Consider the following 23374-nt stretch of genomic DNA (forward strand, 5'->3'; position numbering starts at 1 on the left):
TTAGTATGTTTTTTTTTTATTTTTTTTATTGGGGCTTATTTGTAAAATAGTTACATAGTTTTTTTTTTGTTCACCAAGTTACATAGTTATAATGTACGTACGATACATTTCCAAGTCTTTTCGTTTTCAAACGAGGGTTAAAGAGAAGGTGAAAAGAAAACATCATCTTAAAACGTAAAAAGGCTAATTTCTTTTTTTGTGGGTGTTTCATGTTTGTTTGTGTAAGAGATAGTTTTTGCGAGCTGAACAAATTCTCATATCGTAATCTACTTTTGTTTATTGAATGGTACAATTGTCTGCGTCTCTGTTTTGAATTCATCAACACAAAGTTAAAGACATGGATTTGCAAACCTATGCATATTCAGTGGCATAGTTACTTTCAAACCTTCTTATTTTTAGAAGAAAAATAAATTTAACATAAAAGTTACAAAAAAAGTTACAAAAAAAAAAAACACATAGACCAAATTTTCAACATATGAAAATACGCGTCTTTGATTGCTTTTTCAGTGACATACTCAAACCATGAATTGTGATATGATAAAAACAAAATTAGGAAAAAAACACAAAAATGCTTTTTGTTACCAATCAAATAATTTTTTTAAAAATGTGTGGTTTTAGAAGAAAAAAAGAAAAAATAATAATTTGCGGGTTTACCCATCAGTCTATAGTGTGGATAGCTTTTGTAGTCAATAAAGGGTTTTAGCCAAGGGTTTTCTATTGAAAAGAAGCAAAAGTACTCTCTCTCCTCTTCATACTGAGGTTGAAGCTTTTATTTGGGCTATGCGATGTATGATCGGGGCGGATAACCAATCTGTAGTCTTTCTAACCGACTGCTCTGATTTAGTGAAGATGGTATTTTCGCCTTCCGAGTGGCCAGCCTTTACACCTTATTTGGAGGACATCCAGACGGATAGAGAGGAGTTCGTTTCCTTCAAGCTTCTTTATGTTCCTCGCTCGCAGAATGGTAAGGCGGACAATTTGGCACGACGTGTTCGTACTTATCCGCATCTAGTTACCTTTGTAAATAATATCCCTTCATATTAGCTTGTTTGAGCCAATCTTGTAAGCTGTTGTCAAAAAAAAAAAGAAGCAGAAGTGTTTTTAAAAATTAATACAAATAAGTAAAAGCAAAAAAAATCATTATTTTCTCTTCTCTCTCTCATAAATTATAAATAACACAATTTATTTACATATTAATTCACATATAATGTTCAAACTAAAAAATGGTGATAGTGGCTAATGTGGGATTATATGATTTCAAAGTGCTCAATAATATTTTCTATTGTGTTGTACTTTTTTTTATGATTGAATACTTGTACGAGTTCCTTGATATATATCTATATAATTAAACTTTTACTTTAGATCAATTTGGATATTTAAGATTCATAAATTTATTGAAATATTTCCTCTTAAACATAAAACATATAATAATTTATAATTATACTAATTATTCATATATTTATTTTTTATTATAGATAAAGTCTGTAATTTGCAACTGACATTTTTGTTTAAGCATTAACACTAAGCGAAACCGCGTACCAACGCTAAGTAAACGGGTTAAATCATCGGATGTTCGGTCAGGAATGGGGCTAAACGCAAGCCTTGATCGCGGACGCCGAGGGTCGGGGTCTTTCAACTTGACTCTAAAGATTTCTAATGTGAGGAAAACTTGGTTATTAGATTCATGATCCCAAAATCTGAGAGTCTAAAAATGTCTTATTAAGGAAACTATAGTTAGACACAAACATTACCCATAAACAAGATCAGTCTATTAAGAACACAACACCAAATCTAAAGACAAAGAGTGGAAAGTCTAATAATTTGTATATATGATTCTGTGTTTTGCAACTCATAAACAAGAACAAAAAAAAAAGACTGTAACTTTCAACAAACAGGGGGAATCGCCTAATCCCATCAAATCATATTTTTTCGCAAGTTGACCGTTTTTTTTTTGTACAACAACCAACTAGGCTGAGAAAGATATGTTATTCAATTTGGACCTCAAAGTTATCATCTTTTAGGGGAATCATTCGAAAGTTGAAACCTTTGAGTTGTAAAACCAAAACCCAGTTTTCATTTTGTAATTTAAAGCCCAAAGTTAAAACATTTAGACAATAACTTTGTGGTTTTTATAAGTTTAATTAGCTTTGTGTCATCTATTATAAGCCTAAACCACTTACTTGTAACCAGTATTGCTGGGCGGTATGTGGGTGGTGACCCAATGCCTAGCGCCTAGAACGCCTAGTCGAAGTTTAGACGTTTTTAGGCGGTTTAGGCGTTTACAATATATGACATTATATATAAAATTATAAAAATATATGTTAGAAGAAATAATAAATAATAAATCATCAACTAAAATTAAAAAAATGCATAAATTAATTTAGATTAATAACATATGAACATTTATAAATATGTGTATGAATATAAAACTTAAAAATTTAAATATATGTAATTAAAAATTAAAAATATATATGAAAAATAATATTCTGTAATTTTAATCGGTTGAAACGGTCGTTTAGGCGTTGCTGAGCACCTAGCGCCTAGACTTAAAAGTTACACAAAGCCTGCTTATGTATGTATTGGACCATCTTCATTGCTAAGTCCGATCTCTTTGGAACCTGGTTGTGTATGGAGAGGTGTCCTACATCTTCACAATTGATATGTCTATATTTTATCTCTCTCTAGCATATATTTATCATGCATTTAGCTAGGATAACTCATTGTTTTGCATCATTTTCTAGTCCTTTCTATACACTTTGCATGTCTAGGTAGTTCTTGCATCATTCTTGCATACATTGTGCATTTCGGAGTATTTCAGGTATCTAGGAGACGTCGGGAACGCATCACTCGACCCATCCGCTGCACAACACTCCCGGAACCGTCTCTCGAGCCAATCTCACAACCCTGATCGAGCCCCTCTCTCGAGCCAGTCTCATCCGCTCGATCGATCCACCCCGTTCGAGCTGTTCCACTCGAGTGGGATTTAGCTTTCGACGTCTTCATCAAAGTTGTACAGAATTGAGTCATCTTTCTAACGCCGTTTATTTCAAGCTAATCGGAGGTGTGGTTCAAGAGTTATCATCGTTTTAGTGGATGCATATACACCCAGCTCGAGCCAAAACCACTCTGGATCGAGCCAACACCACTCTGGTTCGAGCCAACATCCCTCCACTTAGGGATGTTAAAAGTGGGTAAAAACCCAGTAGGTACCCGAAACCCATGCTTAAAACTGGGTTTTGGGATCTGTTTTTTCTCTAAGAAATTAAATGGGTTAAAAAAGGGCATGTACCCAAAACTATAAAGTCTTACACGGGTTTACCCTATCAGTTATGGGTACCCATTGGGTTTTTTTTTCTTTCTAATCACCTATACTTTTTTTTTGTCAAGTCTAATCACCTACACTAAACCCGCAAAATCACATTTTCCTACCAAAAACACAAAACACGAAAACTCGTTTTTCTGCCAAAACCGCAAAATTACGTTTTCCCGCCAAAACAGCAAAATTATATTTTCCCGTCAAACCGCAAAATCACGTTTTCCCGCCAAACTCGCAAAATCTTGTTTTACCTCCAAAACCGCAAAATCTCATTTTCCCGTCAAAATCGTAAAATCTTGTTTTCCGCCAAAACCGCAAAATCTCATTTTCCCGCCAAAACCGCAAAATCTCGTTTTCTCGCCAAAACCGCAAAATCTCGTTTTCCCGCCAAAACCGTAAAATCTCGTTTTTCCGCCAAAATCGCAAAATCTCGTTTTCTCGCCAAAATCGTAAAATCTCGTTTTCCCGCCAAAACTGCAAAATCTGGGAGGCTCCACTCCACCCAGTCGACCTTGCTCGAGCCAGCCTCACCACGCATCACTCGACCTCACTCGAGCCATCTAGGTCGAGCCACTGGACACACACCGACTCATTCGCACATGTCCGGAAGACGTTATGTCTTACACGCTTCAGGAGATTCCCAAACCGACTCTTCACCTTGTCGTTTTAAGTTTTAGGGATTTACATGTTTTTACTATAAATACATTTTGTTAAGTCTTGGCTGAAGACATCTTTTAATCTCGTATTGTTCTATTCCTTAAGGTTTTACCTAGCCACCAAATACGTTTTCAGACTTTGTAATCCGACATCTTGGAGTTTATTGAGTATTCGCATTTGATTTATTTTACAAGTTGTTCATCTCATTTTTATCTATCTAAGAATGTTTGTTTCAATGTTTTCTGAGTTTGCATCCTTGATGATGATTTTCGGATCTGAGTAGTGTGGTAGTTCTTGAGGATGGGATAGATTAGGTGGAGGATCTTAGGATGTAGAGTGTTTAAGCTTTGATTTGTATGATTCTCTTCTGGACTAGAGTTAGAAATACTTGTTTCTCTCTGATCAATTGGAACTAGGTCTTAGACATTTCCGCACTGAAAAGGTGTTCGATGAAATGTCTAACCAACTAGTGCCAGAGACTTACGTTCCTAGCCTAAGAGATTAGTTGTCTAAGATGTTTGTTGACGTGAATGAACTTGTTTTTCATGCCATGCTTGAACATGTTTCTCTAGCGAGAGCTAGGTTTGGAAGTGGTTGAGTTTGAGTAGCTTATGTCAAGAGATTGGATTAGCTAAGAAGTGATGTTCATAGTTTAGGGATGATTTGCTTGTGACATGTTAAACACTCTATAGACTAGGATACTCCACCGACATCAATTACTCCCATCCTTAGAACCTCTTTTTTTCTGATTTTTATTCCATTCCTGAGAGTGTTTCCCTTCTTGTTGTCTAGTTCATGCTTAGAATCGTTTTCGGTTTCACTAATTCTTGTTCGCTTCTTGTCATACATTTTCGTTTCTAGTTCTGTGACTCATTTCCATTTTGCATTCTGATCATTCTAGGATTGTTAGACAAACACTCTTTTTGAATTGGCTTGACTTGTGATTGCTTGATTGCATCTTGATTGCTAGCAACATCCCATTTGAATTGACACCTTAAGTACTACAACACCTAAGGTTAATTGAGACCTACTAGGAGACACAAAAATCCTAGTATCAACAATCCTAATTCCTAAGGCGTTATATTTTTAACATAATAATAACTTGGTTAACTAAAAGGAGTTTGACAAAAAAAGGTTAACTAAAAGGTATCAAAACAGTAATTGTTTTAAAGTTTTAACCTCCAAGATCATTAAATTCTTCCAACAAGGAAAATCTATTATTCAACTCCACCAGCGGACAACCTCACTATGAAGTGCTCAAAACATTATTGAAATACAAGTGAAATATGTTTAAGAATATAGTATTCTCATATAGTCACATACACAAAGGTCTGCTGTATAACAAAAATTGATTAGAAAGTAAAAATTCACAAATACTTAAATTTCACCATTTATCCCCAGCTTTGAATCACTTTTCAACAAGGTATGTATAGATAGAAAAGAAACATTGTCATCTCCCCTCATTGATCTTCACGCCGTGCATTGGCTTAAAGTCGCCGTCTCTAGGCGTCACAAACCTCGTGGAGGAGAATGAAGAAGCGCTTGTGTCTTTAGTTTGAAAGGTATTGAAAGAGGAGCTTGAGGTGTCATCAACTGTCCAGTCGGTTAGGTAGCCTGGCTTAGAGGTTACATCACTGACCTCAACGTCTCCTGAAAGCATGGCCACCACTCTTGACATTGGTGGTCTCAATCCATAAGATGCCTGAATGCAAAGCAGAGCAATTCCTATCATGCGTTTCACTTCTTCCATGTTGAATTCAGTCAGCTCCTGATCGATTAGGTCACCTTCACGGCTTTGCTCGTGCTGATTCCATGCCTATTGATTGTACACCACGTTTAATATATCGACTTATACCATTTAAAAATGTATAAAAATAACAAGAACGTACCCAGTCCAGAAGATATTTCTTTTCATCATCCAGGCTTGTATCATAGTTTTTCCTTCCACTCACTAGCTCAAGAGCCACAACACCAAAGGCATACACATCTGTTTTCTCTGATAGTTGTCCACGCATGGCATACTCTGGCGCAAGATATCCACTGCATTAATTGGTACAAGACCATGTGTTATATAAACCTATAGTATTGTTACAAAGAAGAAAATTAGTGGAGGCTTTGGGGATAGGTACATGGTCCCTGCCACTTTGGTACTCATGTGGGTATTACTTTCATCGTATAGCTTTGCAAGCCCAAATCAGAAACTTTTGGGAGCAGCTTAGAGTCAAGCAAAATGTTGCTAGCCTTTACATCCCTATGTACTATGCGATCACTCGCCTCCTCGTGGAGGTAGGCTAGACCTCTGTCAACTCCTAGGCATATCTCATAACGGGTTGGCCAATCAAGATGTAAAATCTTTTCACCTCCTGCAACATCCCAAAATCATCTTGGCTGCAGAGAATCAAAGGGTAAATTAACTACTAATCTTTCTGCTCCATCATTACCAAATAGTGCCTGATCGAGACTGCCATTTGGGAGGTACTCATATACGAGCAAACGATGATCTCCTTCATAGCAGCACCCGTAAAGCTTTACTAGGTTGCGATGCAGAACTGTAGAAATTGTTATGATCTCTGCTACAAATTGTCCCTTCCCGTGTCGAGATCCATCCGACAACACTTTCACAGCGATCTCTCTTCCATCACTCAGGTTTCCCTGTTGGAGTAATGTGTTAAATCATAACAAAAACACTTTTGGTATGGGACCGGGCTTACCTTATAAACAGAACCAAACCCTCCCTCTCCAAGCTTGTTTGAGGGATCGAAATCTTGAGTAGCACTTTTAAGTTCAGAGTAAGTAAAAGTGTAAGGTTTTACGTCCATACTAAGCAGCTCTGCAACAAAAAAAGGAGTTATTAACCAATTTGAAAGATGATATTTATTAGCGGTATATTATGGGCTTAGTGTTTTGGGCTTTAAACGTGTAATGTACGTCAATGACGGTTTGTATAAACCCTAGTTAAGCATGTATATATAAGGTTGTAATCAAGATCAATAAAATCAAGGCAGTTCAATACCTAATTCTACATGGTATCAAAGCTAGAAAAGTTTATAAAATTCTTGTTGTTCATCGATAGTTTCGATTAGTTGTGTTCATCGATAGTTTCGATTTGTCTTGTGTATCGAGTTCTTTATGACTACTCAAGGAGAACAGATGTCTTCGTCTACAGGGGCTATCATCACTTCCGCTGCTTCCACGGTGGTGTCACCGTATACTCTGTCAAGCTCCGACAACCCCGGGACTGTTATCACCTCTGTTTTGCTAAACGGAGACAACTACAACGAATGGTATGAGGAGATGCTGAATGCTCTTCAAGCCAAACGAAAAACAAGCTTCATCAACGGCACAATCCCAAAGCCTGCAAGCACCGTCCCGATTTTGAGAATTGGAAGACCGTAAATTCAATGATCGTGGGTTGGATAAGGGCTTCGATTGAGCCAAAAGTTAAGACCACCGTAACTTTTATCTCTGATGCTCATCTTCTTTGGGATGAGTTGCAGCAGCGTTTATCTGTTAGTAACAATGTTCGAGTTCATCAAATCAAGGCTCAGCTTGCCTCTTGTCGCCAGCACGGACAGACGGTCGTAGAATATTACGGCAAGTTGTGTCATCTTTGGGATGAATTAAAAACCTATCAAGCTAGTCCGGTGTGTCCCCATGGTTCGATTCTGACTGCAATCGTTACTGAAAGGGATAATGAGAAGCTTCATCAGTTTGTAATGGGTCTTGATGATGCACGATTTGGTGGGATTTGCACAAGCCTCATCAACATGGATCCCCTTCCCACTCTCGGTGTTGCGTATTCTAAAGTCATTCGGGTTCGTCACTCGCCATCAAGCTTCGCCCACCGGAACAGAACTTTCTGTTGGGAACCGTGCTGAGTTTTCTATCGTTAAGTCTCGTCCTGTTTTGTGTTCTCATTGTGGACGGTCGGGTCATGAAAAGAAAGATTGTTGGTCCATCATTGGTTTTCCTGATTGGTGGACCGAGCGTAGTGGTGTTGGTCGTGGCTCGGGTGGTCGTGGTCGAGGCGGACGTGGCACTGGTTCTGGCCGCGGTAGAGGACAGTTTGCTACGGCTCATGCGACCAGCTCTAATCCGTCTTCGTTCCCTGAATTCACACAAGATCAGCTTCGTGTTCTCTCTCAGATGATTCATGAGAAAACATCAGCTGCAAGTAGTTCCGATAAGTTGTCTGGTAAGAAGAATTTTGGTGATGTTATTCTTGATACGGGGGCGTCCCATCATATGACTGGTCAACTTTCTCTCTTAATTAATGTTGTCTCTATTCCACCTTGTTCGATTGGGTTTGCTGACGGAAGTAAAACGTTTGCTTTGAGTATGGGAGATTTTCCTCTCTCCGAGAAAGTTGCACTGCATAATGTGCTTTTTGTGCCAACATTGAATTGCACTTTGATTTCTGTCTCCAAAATTGTCAAGCAAACAAAGTGTATGGCCGTGTTTACTGATACAATTTATGTTTTACAGGACCGTTTTTCGAGGACTTTGATTGGAAGAGGTGAAGAGCATGATGGGGTTTATTATCTGACGGATGTTGCTACTGCTAAGATTCACACGGTCAAGGCTTCTTCTGATCAAGATTTGTGGCATCAGCGGTTGGGTCATCCAAGTTTTTCTGTACTTTCTGCATTACCTATGGTTTCTATTTCTGATTCGTCTATTAGCTCTCGTTCTTGTGACATCTGTTTTCGAGCTAAACTAGAGAAGTTTTTTCACAAAGTATTAATAAAGCATTGGATTGTTTTTCTTTAATACATTGCGATGTTTGGGGACCCTATCGTGTTCTATCCTCATGTGGTGCTGTTTATTTTTTAACAATTGTGGATGATTTCTCAAGATCTGTCTGGACGTATTTAATGCTTGAAAAATCGGAAGTACGGACCATCCTCACTAACTTTCTCGCTTACACCGAAAAACAGTTTGGCAATTGACAGTCTATGGGTTTTTAAAACCAAGTACAAGTCTGATGGTTCTATTGAACGTTACAAAGCTCGGTTGGTCGTATGTGGTAATAAGCAGGTTGAAGGGGTGGATTTTGGTGAGACTTTTGCACCCGTGGTAAAAATGACTACGGTTCGTACACTTCTACGTCTTGTTGCTGCTAAACATTGGGAGGTTTATCAAATGGACGTTAACAACGCCTTTCTTCATGGCGATCTCGAGGAAGAGGTTTATATGAAACTTTCTCCCGGTTTTCGACACTCTCAGCCTAACAAAGTTTGTCGCCTTAAAAAGGCATTGTATGGGCATAAACAAGCTCCGCGGTGTTGGTTCAAGAAGCTCTCGGACTCTTTGCTTCGTTTCGTTTTTGTTCAGGCCTATGATGATTACTCTTTATTTTCATATACTCGTGAGAATATCGAACTTCGGGTGCTGATTTATGTTGATGACTTGCTCATTTGTGGTAATGACAGTTATATGCTACAAAAATTCAAAGATTATTTGGGGAAATGTTTTTCCATGAAGGATCTAGGTAAGTTGAAGTATTTCCTTGGTATTGAAGTTTCCCGTGGGTCGGATGGTATCTTCTTGTCTCAACGGAAGTACACCTTGGATATAATCGCTGACAGTGGTAATCTTGGTGCTTGTCCTGCCGTCACTCCTCTTGAAGAAAACCATCATCTTGCGGATGATGATGGTCCATTGCTTTCCGATCCTACGCCTTATCGTCGTCTTGTTGGGCGTTTGCTCTATCTTCTTCATACTCGTCCTGAGTTAGCCTATTCGGTGCATGTGTTATCTCAGTTTATGAAGCAACTGCGGGCAGCTCACTGTGATGTGGCTCTCCGGGTTGTTAAGTTCTTAAAAGGTTCACCAGGCCAAGGGATTCTTCTTCGATCTGATCCTGATTTATCACTCACGGTGTACTGTGACTCTGATTGGTCTACTTGTTCGATTACACGACGCTCACTTACTGCTTATGTTGTTCTCCTTGGTGGTTCTCCGATAGCTTGGAAGTCTAAGAAGCAAGATGTCGTCTCTCATTCTTCTGTCGAAGCAGAATATCGCACAATGTCTGTTGCACTTCGTGAAATCAAATGGTTGCGTAAGTTGTTAAAAGAATTTGGTATTGAGCAAACTGTGCCAACTCTTTTGTTCTGTGATAACAAGGCTGCTTTACACATCGCTGCTAATCCAGTCTTCCATGAACGCACTAAACATATCGAAATTGATTGTCATGCAGTTCGTGATGCAGTTCGTGATGGTATCATTACTACTCACCATGTTCGGTCCGAAGATCAACTTGCAGACTTACTGACTAAAGCACTAGGTCGTCTGCAGTTTCTCTATTTGATGTCCAAGTTGGGTGTTCAAGACCTTCACACTCCAACGTGAGGGGAAGTATTAGCGGTATATTATGGGCTTAGTGTTTTGGGCTTTAAACGTGTAATGTACGTCAATAACGGTTTGTATAAACCCTAGTTAAACATGTATATATAAGGTTGTAATCAAGATCAATAAAATCAAGGCAGTTCAATACCTAATTCTACAATATTCAAGCTCAAGGGCCTTGTAACTTGCTTGTGACATGTATACCTTTATTAACTGTGTAACGTTTTTTGCCTTTTCGGATGATGAAGATAACCACGCCCGCAAAAAAGATGCTCAAAAGTCCTAGGCCAAGACCAGCACCCACAACTGTACCAGTCCTATACTTTTTCTTTGATGGTGGCCTGTTAGCTACTGTTGGTGTAAAATCTAAACAAGAATATGTAACACTTAGGCATCAGGTGATGTAAAAAAAAAAATGAAATAAAAGAAAAGTTCGCCAGTTGTACTTGTTGTGGTACCTGGTTTTGCACTGACAGCCGATATTAATGGCCCATAAGTACCCATAGTAGGAACACCAATTGATCCTTTGCCAGCCCATAAAAGATGAATTTCAAGGTAATTTTCTGATACATTTGCTTTATAATCTTTCTGAACACCTCCGACAGTAGCGTCACCACCAACTATTTGGCGTATATCAAAATCCTTTTCAACAAGTCTTCCCTGGAAACATGAGCTAGGTTTCAGCAAGAAAGATTATATGGTTACACCAACAATTATACTTGTAACGCGGTAGGGCAGACCTGGACATAAATATCAAATAGTCGTCTTGCTAAACCTTTCCATGTGTTAGAACCAATATATAATCTGTATTTCAGCAAACTGAAGTGTTACGGTATAGCCTCCATTTTCAAGCCCCAACCCATAATACCTTAGGGAAGATGAAGATTTTCTTGCGGACCGAAAAAGGTCTGAGTCCAAAGCGTTAACAACCCATATATTACTAATACTCTGGGCAAAAAGTCCTACACTACTAGCTGCCCATCTCTGAACATCACTCACGACAAATGAAGCTGCTCCAAGATCCTCGTCCTCCCTCTCAAACACTTCTCCGCTAACAGACGGTAGTTGCGGGCCTCCGCAGTTGATGAAAAAGTCAGAATCTAGAGACCACCAGTCATTAATAGATCAAACCTTAAGCAAATCTTTTTTCCAACAGAATACACGGTTAAGCACAACGTTTATGATGATATACATCTCTCTCTCTCTCTCTGTTACACTTACAGATTCCTTTGCCTCGGTTGCAGGGGAAGTTCTTCTGCAAGCACTTTAGTCCTGGTAAAACCCTTTTTAACAAAAATATAAACAGATTTAGAGAGAGAAGAAAAACAAAATATATGAAACAGGAATTTCAGGGCATATCACCTCTTGTCTAGACCTTCCAAGGTGAAGTTGTTAACAACAAGGTTGCTGCACAAATAACATACAGTTTTATTATAATTCTTATAAATGTTTCCTACAAAAGAAAAAAAAAAGCGCTGAGATTGAAAAACACCGTTAGTATATTTAGTAGAGAGTGTGTTTTGTGTACTTACAGTTTCAAGTTTGGTAAGCTGACCCATGAAGGAAGACTACCAGACAAATCATTGTAGGATACATCTCTGAAAGAAAAACGTACAGAAGAATTATGATTAGGATCTACAGAATATGCATGTTATATAATCAAAAACAGTTTCCAGATTATATATGATCAGGACTTTGTGGCTTTCAAAGGTGATTAATTAGAAAGGACTATATATGTAACTCACATATTGATCAAACTCCGGCTCTTTTCAGTGGGCAAAGAACCATTTAACGTGTTGTTTCCAAGATACCTAATATGAAGACAACGTACAAAAGTATTTCATTCCACAGTTATATATATCATCACTGGTAGGGAATACATACCAACCAACATGAAGACCCAAACAAAAAAAGTAGAAAACTTACAAGTGAGTAAGACCACTTAAGTTGAAAAGTGAAGCCGGAATTGGTCCATGTAGTTTGTTGAAGCTCAAATCACTGGAAAACAGACACGAATCACACATCAAGTTCAATGAACGGAAAAATGGAGAAATAATTATATGATATTGTCAGCAATGTTAAGATCACTTTGGGTGGCTTTCGCAAATCATCTCACTAGCTCGTACGTATGTTGTAGTAACTTACACTTGTCTCAGTTTTGAGTATTCCCCGATATTAGAGGGGATTGTCCCAGTGAGATTGCTGTTTCTAAATGTTCTGCGACTCATATGATCAAATGTTAAATACAAGGAGGAGAGGGAAACAGTTCATAGTTCACATATTGGAGTAGAATTGTAGCCTTACAATGTATTTAGAGATTTCATGTCTTTGATGAATTCGAGAGAAGAGCTTCCATTGGAGATATCACCAACACTCCTACATTTTAGGATATGATTATAAACGTAGAGGAGAAGATAGTAAATAAGAATGATTTTGGCACCAATGCAACTAACACATACAGGTCTGTCAAAGAAGTTAAGTTGGAAAATGACGACGGTAGCGGACCACTCAAACGAGTTCCGTGAAGTTTCCTGCATGCAGTAAAACATGCCATGCATGAAGAATTTCCCAATATATGACAAAAAAATTGAAGGAAAAAAATGAAATCATTCTTACAAGATAGTAAGTCTGGTCCATTTTCCTATAAATTCCGGGATCGGACCAGTAACGTCCACATCGTTTAACCAACTGGTACAAACATTATTAAGGAAAAAATCACCCCAAGAAAATAATAATGTAAAGTCACAAATAGGTAACAAAAATTAATGTAGAAATCCAACTATGAAACTTAACAATATGCGAATTCAATAAACATGAAAGTCTTACGCGTCTTGCAGCTCTACAAGATTAGCAAATGATGAAGGTATTTCTCCACTAAGTCCAGAATTTCCTAGGTATCTGCAATAAAAAAAAAAGTAAGAAATGATAACAAAACTAGATGATTATGATGAAATATTATTAATTAAAAACACTGCAGAGATTAGTGAATTACACAAAAGTACTATATATATATGTACATTCTCACATTTTCAGTAGTCTTGTACAGTTCCCAATCTCAGCTGGTATAGGACCGGAAAAGTTATTTAGTCCAATACCTCTGCTTGCAAAAAAAGATATGTTTAATATTAAGGAAGCATCAAAATCTGACATTTACTATGTTTTTTTAAAGAAGAATGGAGAATAAGAAGAAGAAGAAGAAGAAGAAGAAGAAGCTTACAGCGATTTTAAACTTGTAAGCAAACCAATTTCCTTGGGGAAGGGGCCAGACAAGGCATTGATCCCAATAGTTCTACAGTAGTTGAGAAACCGTTGTAGTGTGACAGAATTAAAAAGAAAAGGAAGAAGAATTAAGGTTTCATTCAATCAACACATGAGCCTTATAATATTACATCCATTCCAGTTGAGTCAAGTTTCCAATTGCAGGAGAAAGGGAGCCTGTTATATAATTTTGAGCCAGGTTCCTGAAAGAAAGATGCATATCGTCATCTTTTGAGTTTTTTTTAAAAAAATTTTCTTTTAAATGATGATAAAAAAAGAAAAGAAAAGGAAATGGTAAAAGTCTATACAGATCGGTGAGGTATGTCAAAGTCCAGAGCTGTGGAGGTATGGGTCCTGATACATCTTTCGCAAAAACCTTGCTGTGAAAGTGAAACAACATTGATCGAAGGGGTGATGAATGCAAAAAGATTTAAGGAAAAAAAAAAGAGAGAAATATATGTACAGGGCAGTGATGCGGCAGATTGTGGACTTGTCGAAATAGCAGTCGCATTTTATTAAAGGGTTGTAGTTTTTGTCCTCCATGGTGATTTCCTCCATGATGGCAGCGCCGGAGCAAAGTTCGCCGCTGATGTTCCATTCCCTCGGAGCCTTGATCCTCCAAGCCGCGAAGATGGAGTTCAACGCTCGCGCTGTTTGCATGCAATTTATCCCATAACCGTCAGTTTGTTTTAATCAAACATGCAACTTAATTAATTTAATTATTTCAGTAAAGTACCTTCGTCGGGATGAGTAGTGGCTACGGTTAGGTTTTGAGCTCGAACCATGTGAACCGAACCGGAGATACACAAGAGGAACCAGACGGTGAGGAGCATGTAAAGGTATAGAGAACGACAATCACTTAAATTGCTTGGAAACGCGCCAAACAAACGCTTTTATTCAAACTTATAAAACTCCCTTTTACAAATTATGAATCTAAGCCTACTCTCTTGTCTATCTAACACAACACCCTGTGTAGATCTAAAAGAGTAAAATACACTCACCTTCAAAGCTCTTTTTGTTTGCTTGAAGGTTTACAAATCTCTCAAACTTATCCCACGAGTGCTAACTCTTTTTGCGGCTAGCCCTCGTCCCTTTAAACACTTCACATACGATCTCTAACCTAGATCTTTGTGAATCCCTAACAAAAAGGAAATATTCCTTATCCTAAGAAATATCCTCCCTAATCCTCTCGATCAAATATACTCTCAATCTTCTCGTGTATATCTTGATCTTCTCCTTCCTTCCTTCTCACGCTCCTTGTCACGACTCCCATAATCTTCTTCCACGTCAGCTCAAACGCCACGTCAGCATAACAGCACTCTGAGACACTTCGCAGGCTCCTGTCACCTTCAGAGCTCTGATGCACTTTTCAATCTCCCCCTTTTTGACTGAATCTTGCCACACAAGCAACCGCAACATCGAAACCTGAAAACGCACAGACAAACACAGCCAAACAAGAACACAACCGTACTAACAAAATATTGCAATAATCAACACATGACGGTTAACCGATAAAGACCTTTTTAAAATAAATTGTTCAAAACCAAAAAGAAACAAAGTAAAACAAGTCTTCTCAAGTTTTAAACAGGGGAGAACCACATAAAAACAATAAAAAATGAGCAATAATAACAGCTGCTCCCCCATAGCTAAATCTCCCCTCAGGCCTCTGAATCAGACTCATCTCCCCCTGCTTGTTTGGCACAGTTCAGTCAAAAATACCAAGAAACTAAACCAGAAACTGAACATCAAAGTAAGAAACTACTTACCAGTGTTCAAGGCATCTTGCAGGATCTTGATTGCCAACCGGATGGCTTTGCGCTCTGCAGATGACCCTTTTGGAGAAACAGGATCAACAGGAACGGATGCTGTCTTCTTCCCCTTTGCCTTCTTTGTATCTTTCAATGACAAACTCGGAACAGGTCTCTGAGCAGACAGCAGCTGATAGATGAGGCTGGGAAACGGCAACCGGAAGCCAGACTGAGCCTGCAGCCCCAACTGTATGATCTGTTCATAGATCATCCTCCCAAAATCAAATGGGATACAATGCATGATCATGTAGATCACCATGGCTCTGTTTGCGGATATGTATCCTGTATTCACCGTGGGAGACCAGTTGCTGCAACAGATCTTATTCAGATCCTTGATCACTGGGTCCTTGATTGCCGTCGACACAAGCTGCTTGCAGGTCTTCACTTGACCACCAGACAAAAAGAGTGCGAGATCCTCCTCCAGGATTGCAGCTGTCTGTAGCTTTTGTTCACGAACATCAACTGACTGGAGACCAAACAAGGCATTGATGCGGCTTGGGGAAAACTCATACATCCAATCTCTGACAAGCACATCAACTGAGTTTCCTTCAACCTTAACTGTAGGGAGATTTGCCCAGAACTCACACACAACCTCAGAATCATAAGGAGCAATCTAGGTGACTGTTTTCAACAGACCAGCTTGATCAAGCAGCTCCCTAGTGGAAACACCTACTCCCTGAGTATAGCAAACCTCAGCAGCTATGGTTCGAGAGGCGAAGAACCCATACCGTCGAGCAGCCTCAGCAGACATGAACCGTTTTGTGTCAAAGTCCTTTGACGATGCACCGCGTGAGGAGGACACACTCTTTTCCTTTCGGAGAGATGGACGCTTGGATTCACGACCGTCCATATCCGCAGCTGATTGTCTTTTACGCAGACGAGACGAGATCCCCTGATTCGACACTGTGGGAACAGGAACATCACCTGTGAGATCGACCACCGGAAATCGAGAAGTCACCTCTCTCGGCGGAGAAGACGAGGAGTCGCAGGTCTCTTGGTTCCCGTGAGACAGCGAGGGAACGTGATCCACCCGAGTCAGTGATGCGGTGACAGATTCCTCCCGAGGTTGGTATACAACCATAGCAGTTGCGGAATCGATCGGAGCATATGGAGTGGGCGGAGGCAACGAGGACGGTGGAGTGTGAAGCTCCTCATCTGAGCTGGAGTCATAGTGGAAACCACTAAAGATGGACTTCATCGTTGATAGAGCGTTGATCGAATGGAGAAAGAGAGATTTTGAGCAGAAGATTAATCGACACAAGATTGAAATTGCAAAGGTGATGAGGAAAACGTCAAAACCCTAGCTGCTCCTTTTTATACACCTCCGTGAGTCTCAATGGGCTGCACAATCTCGGCCCAAAACATTAAAGATTTCCTGAAACCACTTAATTAAACATTAGTGTACACTGCATCTATTTCCTCATTTGACTGCATTCAATCGTTAATTCAATCAATCACAATTAATATTCATGCAATAATAAATCTCATTCTTCTTCTTTTTCAATCCAAATTAACAGATTCATGAATCAAACACACAGATACACACAGCCACTAATGACAGATTCATGAGAGACCCTGAACGAGAATTAAACACACATGAGCATTAATTTTTTTTTTTTTTTTTTTTTTTTTTTTTTTTTTAAATTTTGCTGAGCATTAAACAGTGCAGAAGACAGAACACTAACCAGACCTTTGTCGTATCAGCCACTTGTTCAGAACCTTCACTAGAAACTATCACAACCTCTTGAATTGTCGAAGATCAGAGGACTGTTGCATGTGGGTAGTCTTTCACACTGGCATACCTTTAGTCTACAGTCTATCCCAACATGTTAAGACAGCTGGAGTTCATCTCTTTGAAGAGCACATGATATACATATTTTTTTTTTTTTTTTTTTTTTTTTTTTTTTTTTTATATTTATCAAACAGCCTTATGATGACTGCTTTAGCATCTTGAGCTTCAGTGACATCATTTGATTGCGTCAGCCACTGATTTGGAACTCATCATTTCTTAGGTTGTTAAACCTTCGAATGATTGTGCATGTCTCTTCACAGCTCTTTGACCTCCTTAATCACGACAACGTTTAACAGGATGAGCAGACCGGCATGACAGGCAGCTATTTCCCACACTCTTTCAGATGTTGATCTCCTATATATTCCAGGATTTCTATGATCTGTTCTAGCTCCAGTTCCTGTCTTAGACCAACACAACTCAGAGAAATAGTTAGAGTTCACAGACACCAATAGACTTCCTCAGATTTATGAATCAGTTGAAATCCAGAGGCTTAGTAAACAAATCAGCCAATTGAAAATCAGTGCTCACATGGTCTATCTCAATCAGTTTCGCCTCAACAAGTTCACGAACAAAGTGGTGTCTAATATCTATGTGTTTTGTTCTAGAATGCTGGACAGGGTTCTTAGAGATGTTTATAGCACTCAAATTATCACAATGAATTAACAAGGTGTCAGAGTCCATACCATAGTCAGAGGACATTTGTCGCATCCATAGGAGCTGGGTACAACAGCTGCCCAAGGCAATGTATTCTGCCTCAGCGGTTGACAGTGAGACACTGTTCTGCTTCTTGCTGTGCCATGAAATTAGATTGTTGCCCATAAAGAAGCATCCTCCACTAGTACTTCGGCGATCATCCACAGAACCTGCCCAATCAGCATCGCAGTACCCGCTCAAACTGGTGTTGGTATCCTTGGTGAAGGAAATACCAAAGTTCACTGTCCCCTTGACGTATTTGATGATCTTCTTGACTGCTAGTAAGTGAGACAACTTAGGCTTGGCCTGGTACCGTGCGCAAATCCCTACTGACAGACAAATATCAGGCCTACTTGCTGTCAGGTAGAGCAAGCTCCCAATCATACCTCTGTATAGTCGTTCATCCACATCCTCTCCTTCCTCATCTTTTGACAGCTTGTCATTGACTCCCATAGGTACCTTAGCTTCTTTACTCTTCCCTAAACCAAATCGCTGTACCAATTCTTTAGCATAGGTGCTTTGAGACACAAAGATCCCATCAGCTGATTGTTCTACTTGCAGACCAAGGAAGTATTTCAGCTCTCCCACCATACTCATCTCGAATTCCTGTGACATGTTCTTCACAAACCTTTGCACCAGAGATTGACAGGTAGAACCAAAAATAATATCGTCCACGTAGATCTGAACAAACATCAAGGCATTGTTGCTGTTGAGAACAAACAATGTCTTGTCTACACTTCCACGAACATATCCTTGATCCAGAAGAAACGTTGTTAACCTCTCATACCATGCTCTTGGAGCCTGCTTGAGACCATATAGTGCTTTCTTCAAACGGTACACATGCTCAGGATGTTGTGGGTTCTCAAAACCTTTTGGCTGTTCTACAAACACTTCTTCTTGTAGAATCCCATTCAGAAATGCACTCTTAACATCCATCTGATGTAATGTAAACTTGAGAGCACATGACATACCAAACATGAACCTGATAGATTCTAGCCTTGCTACCGGAGCAAAGGTTTCATCAAAGTCAACTCCTTCGACTTGGGAGTAACCTTGGGCCACAAGTCTTGCTTTATTTCTCACAATACATCCACTGGCATCACTCTTATTCTTGAAGATCCACTTTGTTCCCACTATATTGACATTAGCTGGCCGTTTAGTGAGTTCCCACACATTGCTGCGCTCAAATTGTTCCAGCTCATCTTGCATTGCAGCAACCCAGAACTCATCCCGAAGAGCCTCTTTGTGATTCTTTGGCTCCATAGTGGAAACAAAACAGGCAAATTGAACTATCTCAGAGTCCTGAGAGACTGAGTCTGGAACTACAGTCTTCTGTTTCCTTCCAGCCAGCTGAGCAAAGTCAATATGTTTACCCCTGGTAACTCTACCCCCTGAATCGCACCGATAACATCGTCTGAGGAGTGATTCCGATGAACCTGCGAAGCTGGAGGAAGCTCGTCTGTTGACAGTCCAGGGCTGGCATGATCACTAGCACTCCCAGAGGCTTGCTCAGACTTCTCATCATCAGTTACCAGATCCTTGTCAGAGAGAACAGGCACCATATCAATTCGTTGAAACGAAGTATCATCAAAGACAACATTTACTGTTTCCTGAACTGATCTTGTGCGTTTGTTGTAAACACAAAAAGCAGTGCTGTGTCCGGAGTAACCAAGAAAGATCCCTTCATCACTCTTCGAGTCAAATTTACCCAACTGATCCTTGTCATTCAGAATGTAGCATAGGCAGCCAAACACATGAAAGTAGCTTACAGTTGGTGGCTTACCTTTCCATAACTCATAGGGAGTCTTGCTGGTTCCTGGTCGGACATACACACGATTGATAATGTAGCAAGCAGTGTTGACAGCTTCATCCCAAAATCGATGTGGCACTTGATTCCCATGCAGCATAGCTCTCGCCATTTCTTGAAGTGTTCTGTTCTTTCTTTCAACAACACCATTCTGCTCTGGAGTTCTCGGAGCAGAGTACTGATGAACAATGCCCTGATTTCCGCAGAATTGATCAAACTTGTCATTCTGAAACTCTCCTCCATGATCACTCCTAATAGCTTGGATTGAACATTTTTCACTTTTAATCTGCAGGGCAAGAATGCGAAAGCATTCAAGAGCATCAGCTTTTTCACGAAGAAATCGCACCCAGGTGTAGCGAGTGAAATCGTCCACCATGACAAAGATGAATCGTCGTCCAGAAATGCTCTGAACTTGAATTGGACCCATCAAATCCATATGTACCTACTGAAGTGCATGGCTAGTGCGAACATCTGTCACAGGCCCATGAGACGTCTTGACTTGCTTGCCTTTGTTGCAAGGACCACATATGAAATGTGGATCACCTTTCAGCTTTGGAATTCCACGCACAACCTCTTGATTAGCCAATTTCATCATTGTGCGAATGTTAATATGACCAAGCTTCTGGTGCCACAGTTCTGTATCCAACTCAGCAGTTGTGTTAAAGCACTGTATTGATGATTTCCACATGTAACAGTTGTTACCAGATCTTCTGCCTCTAAGTCGTATTGACCCTTGTTGATCCACAGCCTTGCACCCCTTCTTGGTGAATTTGACATCCAGACCTTCATCACACAACTGACTGATACTTATTAGATTAGCCTTCAACCCTTCGACCAGAAAGACATCCTTAAGATGTGGTTAAGAATCACCACGGGTTGTGCCTTTTCCTCGGATTGTACCCTTTCCTCCATCACCAAAAGTAACTCTCCCTCCAGCAACACCTTCTAGATGTGATAGATTATCACGGGCACCAGTCATATGCCTGGAGCAACCACTGTCAAAATACCACTTGGCCTGATCAACCTCTGTTTTCTCTGCTGTGAAAGCCACATGACAGTAGAGATCATCTTTCCTGACATACTCCTGTGTGTTTCTCCTCACAGCTGGATAAAACCCACGGCGTTGCATAAGGTTAGACACACGATTCTGGAACTGATAGCATTGGGCTTTATAGTGAGTTAGATGCCCACAATACCAACATCCTCTTCGTCTACTACGCTGAACAGGTCTTTGAGACGTCTGCAGAAACCCACTAGAGACATATGGCGGCCTAGTATTTACCTCAGGAAACACAACCATCCTTGGATTTCTTGAATTCGGATTCACAGGAACCTGATCACACCTCCTAGTCGTTTGAGAGAACTTCCTCTCCTTCTGCTCTGGTGCAGTCTCCACTCCTTTGACGAATTTAGTGGTTGGGTTGGTGTTTGTTCCTTGGTAACCCAGACCCCACTTCAGATTGCTGGATCTTCCAGTGCTCAGCAGTGTATCGAGATCTTTGGTTCCTTTATTCAGCATCCTGATGTTCTTCAGCTGTTCATATAATTGCTTCTCAAGTCGCAGAGTCTTTGCCTTTTCTTCACTTAATTCTTTAGAGATCATGGCAACATGAAGCTGTAAGGTATCTCTCTCAGAAGTTAACTGTGTGTTGTCTTGAGTCTTCTGAACCACCGTCTTGATGAGAAGCTCTATCTGATCTTCTACTGACAAATCTGCCTCTTCTCCTTCTGAATCAGAATTCACCTTCTCATCCACGTCCTTGGTGTCCAGCACCACATCATCTTCTTCATCTTCCTCAATGACACCCAGCAGTGCAAGGAAGCTGTTAAGAACCTCTCCTTTGGCGACCTCTTCATCTGAGTCGCTTTCACTCCAAGTGATGTAGGACTTCTGCTTGTTTTCTCGTGAAGGACAATCAAATTTGGTGTGACCGTAGCCCTTACATCCATAGCATTGCAAGGAATTCTTCCGTTTGTTGTTTGGACATTTAGACTTGTAATGCCCAAAACCCTCACATTCAGCACACTGTCGTTCTTGCTTGTCACCCTTCCTGATTTCCTTATCAGTATCGGATTTCAAGACCGGTGATGTTCCCTTCCGCTGACCTCTTTCCATCTTGCGAAAGTATTTCTTAACCAGCAAGCCGACTTTTTCTTCATCTGCAACTTCCTGAGACTCTGCAATTTTCTGTTCCTCAATGGCTTTGAGAGCAAATGATTTCTCATTTATCTTTTCCTTCTTCTTCAGCTGTATCTCAAATGCCTGCATCATCCCAACTACTTGATTGTACTTGAGCTCATCAGAATTCAGCGAAACATCAATAGCAGACCTGTGTGGTTGAAACTTATCTGGCAGACTCCTGAGAAATTTCTTCACCAGCTTCTTGTCCTTGTAGCGTTTACCCAGAACTACAGCTTCTTGTGCAATACCACTCAGACGACTGCTATACTCAGCAACTGACTCAGTTTCTATCATGTGCAAGTTTTCAAAATCTGAAGCGAGATTGTCCAGCCTTGTACGTTTGACCCTACTTGTGCCTTCAAACGTGACTACCAGAATGTCCCATGCTTCCTTGGCCGCTTCACATCCTTGAACTTGATTGAAAATGTCCCTAGGCAAAGACTTGAAGATAACTGACAGAGCCTGTGAGTTATGTTTGGACTCCGCTTTTTCTTCGGCCGTCCATTTCTTCCTGTGCTTAGGCACCAAGTCTCCCTTCTCATTTTTCTCCGTCGGATGAGACCAACCATCTTCCACCGCAAACCAAGCTTCCATGTCAATGCTTGAGATGGCCTGCTTGATTGACACTTTCCAAAAACCAAAGCACTCGGGATCGAGTTTCAATGGTGATTGAACCGCAACAAAATCCAGTGATTTCTCCATACCCTTGCCGCAAGATCTCACCTATTGAAAAAGGATATCAGAACTTTTTATCAGGTGCTCGCTCTGATACCAATTGTAAAGGTATAGAGAACGACAATCACTTAAATTGCTTGGAAACGCGCCAAGCAAACGCTTTTATTCAAACTTATAAAACTCCCTTTTACAAGTTATGAATCTAAGCCTACTCTCTTGTCTATCTAACACAACACCCTGTGTAGATCTAAAAGAGTAAAACACACTCACCTTCAAAGCTCTTTTTGTTTGCTCGAAGGTTTACAAATCTCTCAAACTTATCCCACGAGTGCTAACTCTTTTTGCGGCTAGCCCTCGTCCCTTTAAACACTTCACATACGATCTCTAACCTAGATCTTTGTGAATCCCTAACAAAAAGAAAATATTCCTTATCCTAAGAAATATCCTCCCTAATCCTCTCGATCAAATATACTCTCAATCTTCTCGTGTATATCTTGATCTTCTCCTTCCTTCCTTTTCACGCTCCTTGTCACGACTCCCATAATCTTCTTCCACGTCAGCTCAAATGCCACGTCAGCATAACAGCACTCTGAGACACTTCGCAGGCTCCTGTCACCTTCAGAACTCTGATGCACTTTCAGAGCAGACACTTGGGCATCGTCGCTCGGCAGCAGTTTAATTTTACTCTTTTTTAGTATATATATTTTTTTTTGTGTGTGTCTGACTGACATCAACGGTTGTCTGACACAAAAGCTTCGGTGTATATCGCCTCCCTTATATGTATGTTGTCTTCCTTTTACTTTTTAATAATTGTCTTAAATTATCTTTCTTGACT

General features: G+C 40.0%; 2 protein-coding genes and 2 pseudogenes across 3 annotated transcripts; 1 reads left to right on the forward strand and 3 right to left on the reverse strand.

The window, feature by feature from the left end:
• Positions 1-5181: 5181 nt before the first annotated feature.
• Positions 5182-23287, reverse strand: LOC104758822 (putative LRR receptor-like serine/threonine-protein kinase At1g56130; annotated as a pseudogene). Its single transcript, XR_015586413.1, has 25 exons — positions 23128-23287; positions 14319-14902; positions 14046-14232; positions 13891-13962; positions 13714-13785; positions 13542-13613; positions 13350-13421; positions 13151-13222; positions 12941-13012; positions 12784-12855; positions 12629-12700; positions 12470-12541; positions 12251-12322; positions 12070-12135; positions 11857-11922; positions 11687-11731; positions 11546-11607; positions 11065-11424; positions 10783-10984; positions 10529-10690; positions 6685-6803; positions 6415-6625; positions 6103-6336; positions 5863-6013; positions 5182-5789 (listed from the first exon to the last, which is right to left on the reverse strand). The product of XR_015586413.1 is annotated as a putative LRR receptor-like serine/threonine-protein kinase At1g56130 (transcript).
• On the forward strand, positions 7089-10327 carry LOC147924916 (uncharacterized; annotated as a pseudogene).
• LOC147924917 (uncharacterized) lies at positions 15198-15904 on the reverse strand. Its single transcript, XM_087494459.1, has one exon. It carries the CDS (start codon positions 15902-15904, stop codon positions 15341-15343), a length of 564 nt encoding a protein of 187 aa, XP_087350585.1. The 3' UTR covers positions 15198-15340.
• On the reverse strand, positions 20125-22566 carry LOC147924918 (uncharacterized). Its single transcript, XM_087497007.1, has 2 exons — positions 20583-22566; positions 20125-20510 (listed from the first exon to the last, which is right to left on the reverse strand). Exons 1-2 carry the CDS (start codon positions 22564-22566, stop codon positions 20125-20127), a joined length of 2370 nt encoding a protein of 789 aa, XP_087353133.1.
• Positions 23288-23374: the final 87 nt, after the last annotated feature.

This window comes from Camelina sativa, chromosome 17 (assembly GCF_030686135.1).
Source record: "Camelina sativa cultivar CO46 ecotype springtype chromosome 17, ASM3068613v1".
Taxonomy (NCBI): Eukaryota; Viridiplantae; Streptophyta; class Magnoliopsida; order Brassicales; family Brassicaceae; genus Camelina; species Camelina sativa.

Excerpts from the sequence above, each read along its gene's own strand:
- LOC147924918 (XM_087497007.1), bottom strand. The coding sequence starts at position 22,566 with ATGGAGAAATCACTGGATTTTGTTGCGGTTCAATCACCATTGAAACTC. Across the intron at positions 20,511-20,582 it reads TTTTGGTGATGGAGGAAAGG|GGTTGAAGGCTAATCTAATA; the intron begins GTACAATCCGAG and ends TTCTGGTCGAAG.
- LOC147924917 (XM_087494459.1), bottom strand. The coding sequence starts at position 15,904 with ATGTATGAGTTTTCCCCAAGCCGCATCAATGCCTTGTTTGGTCTCCAG.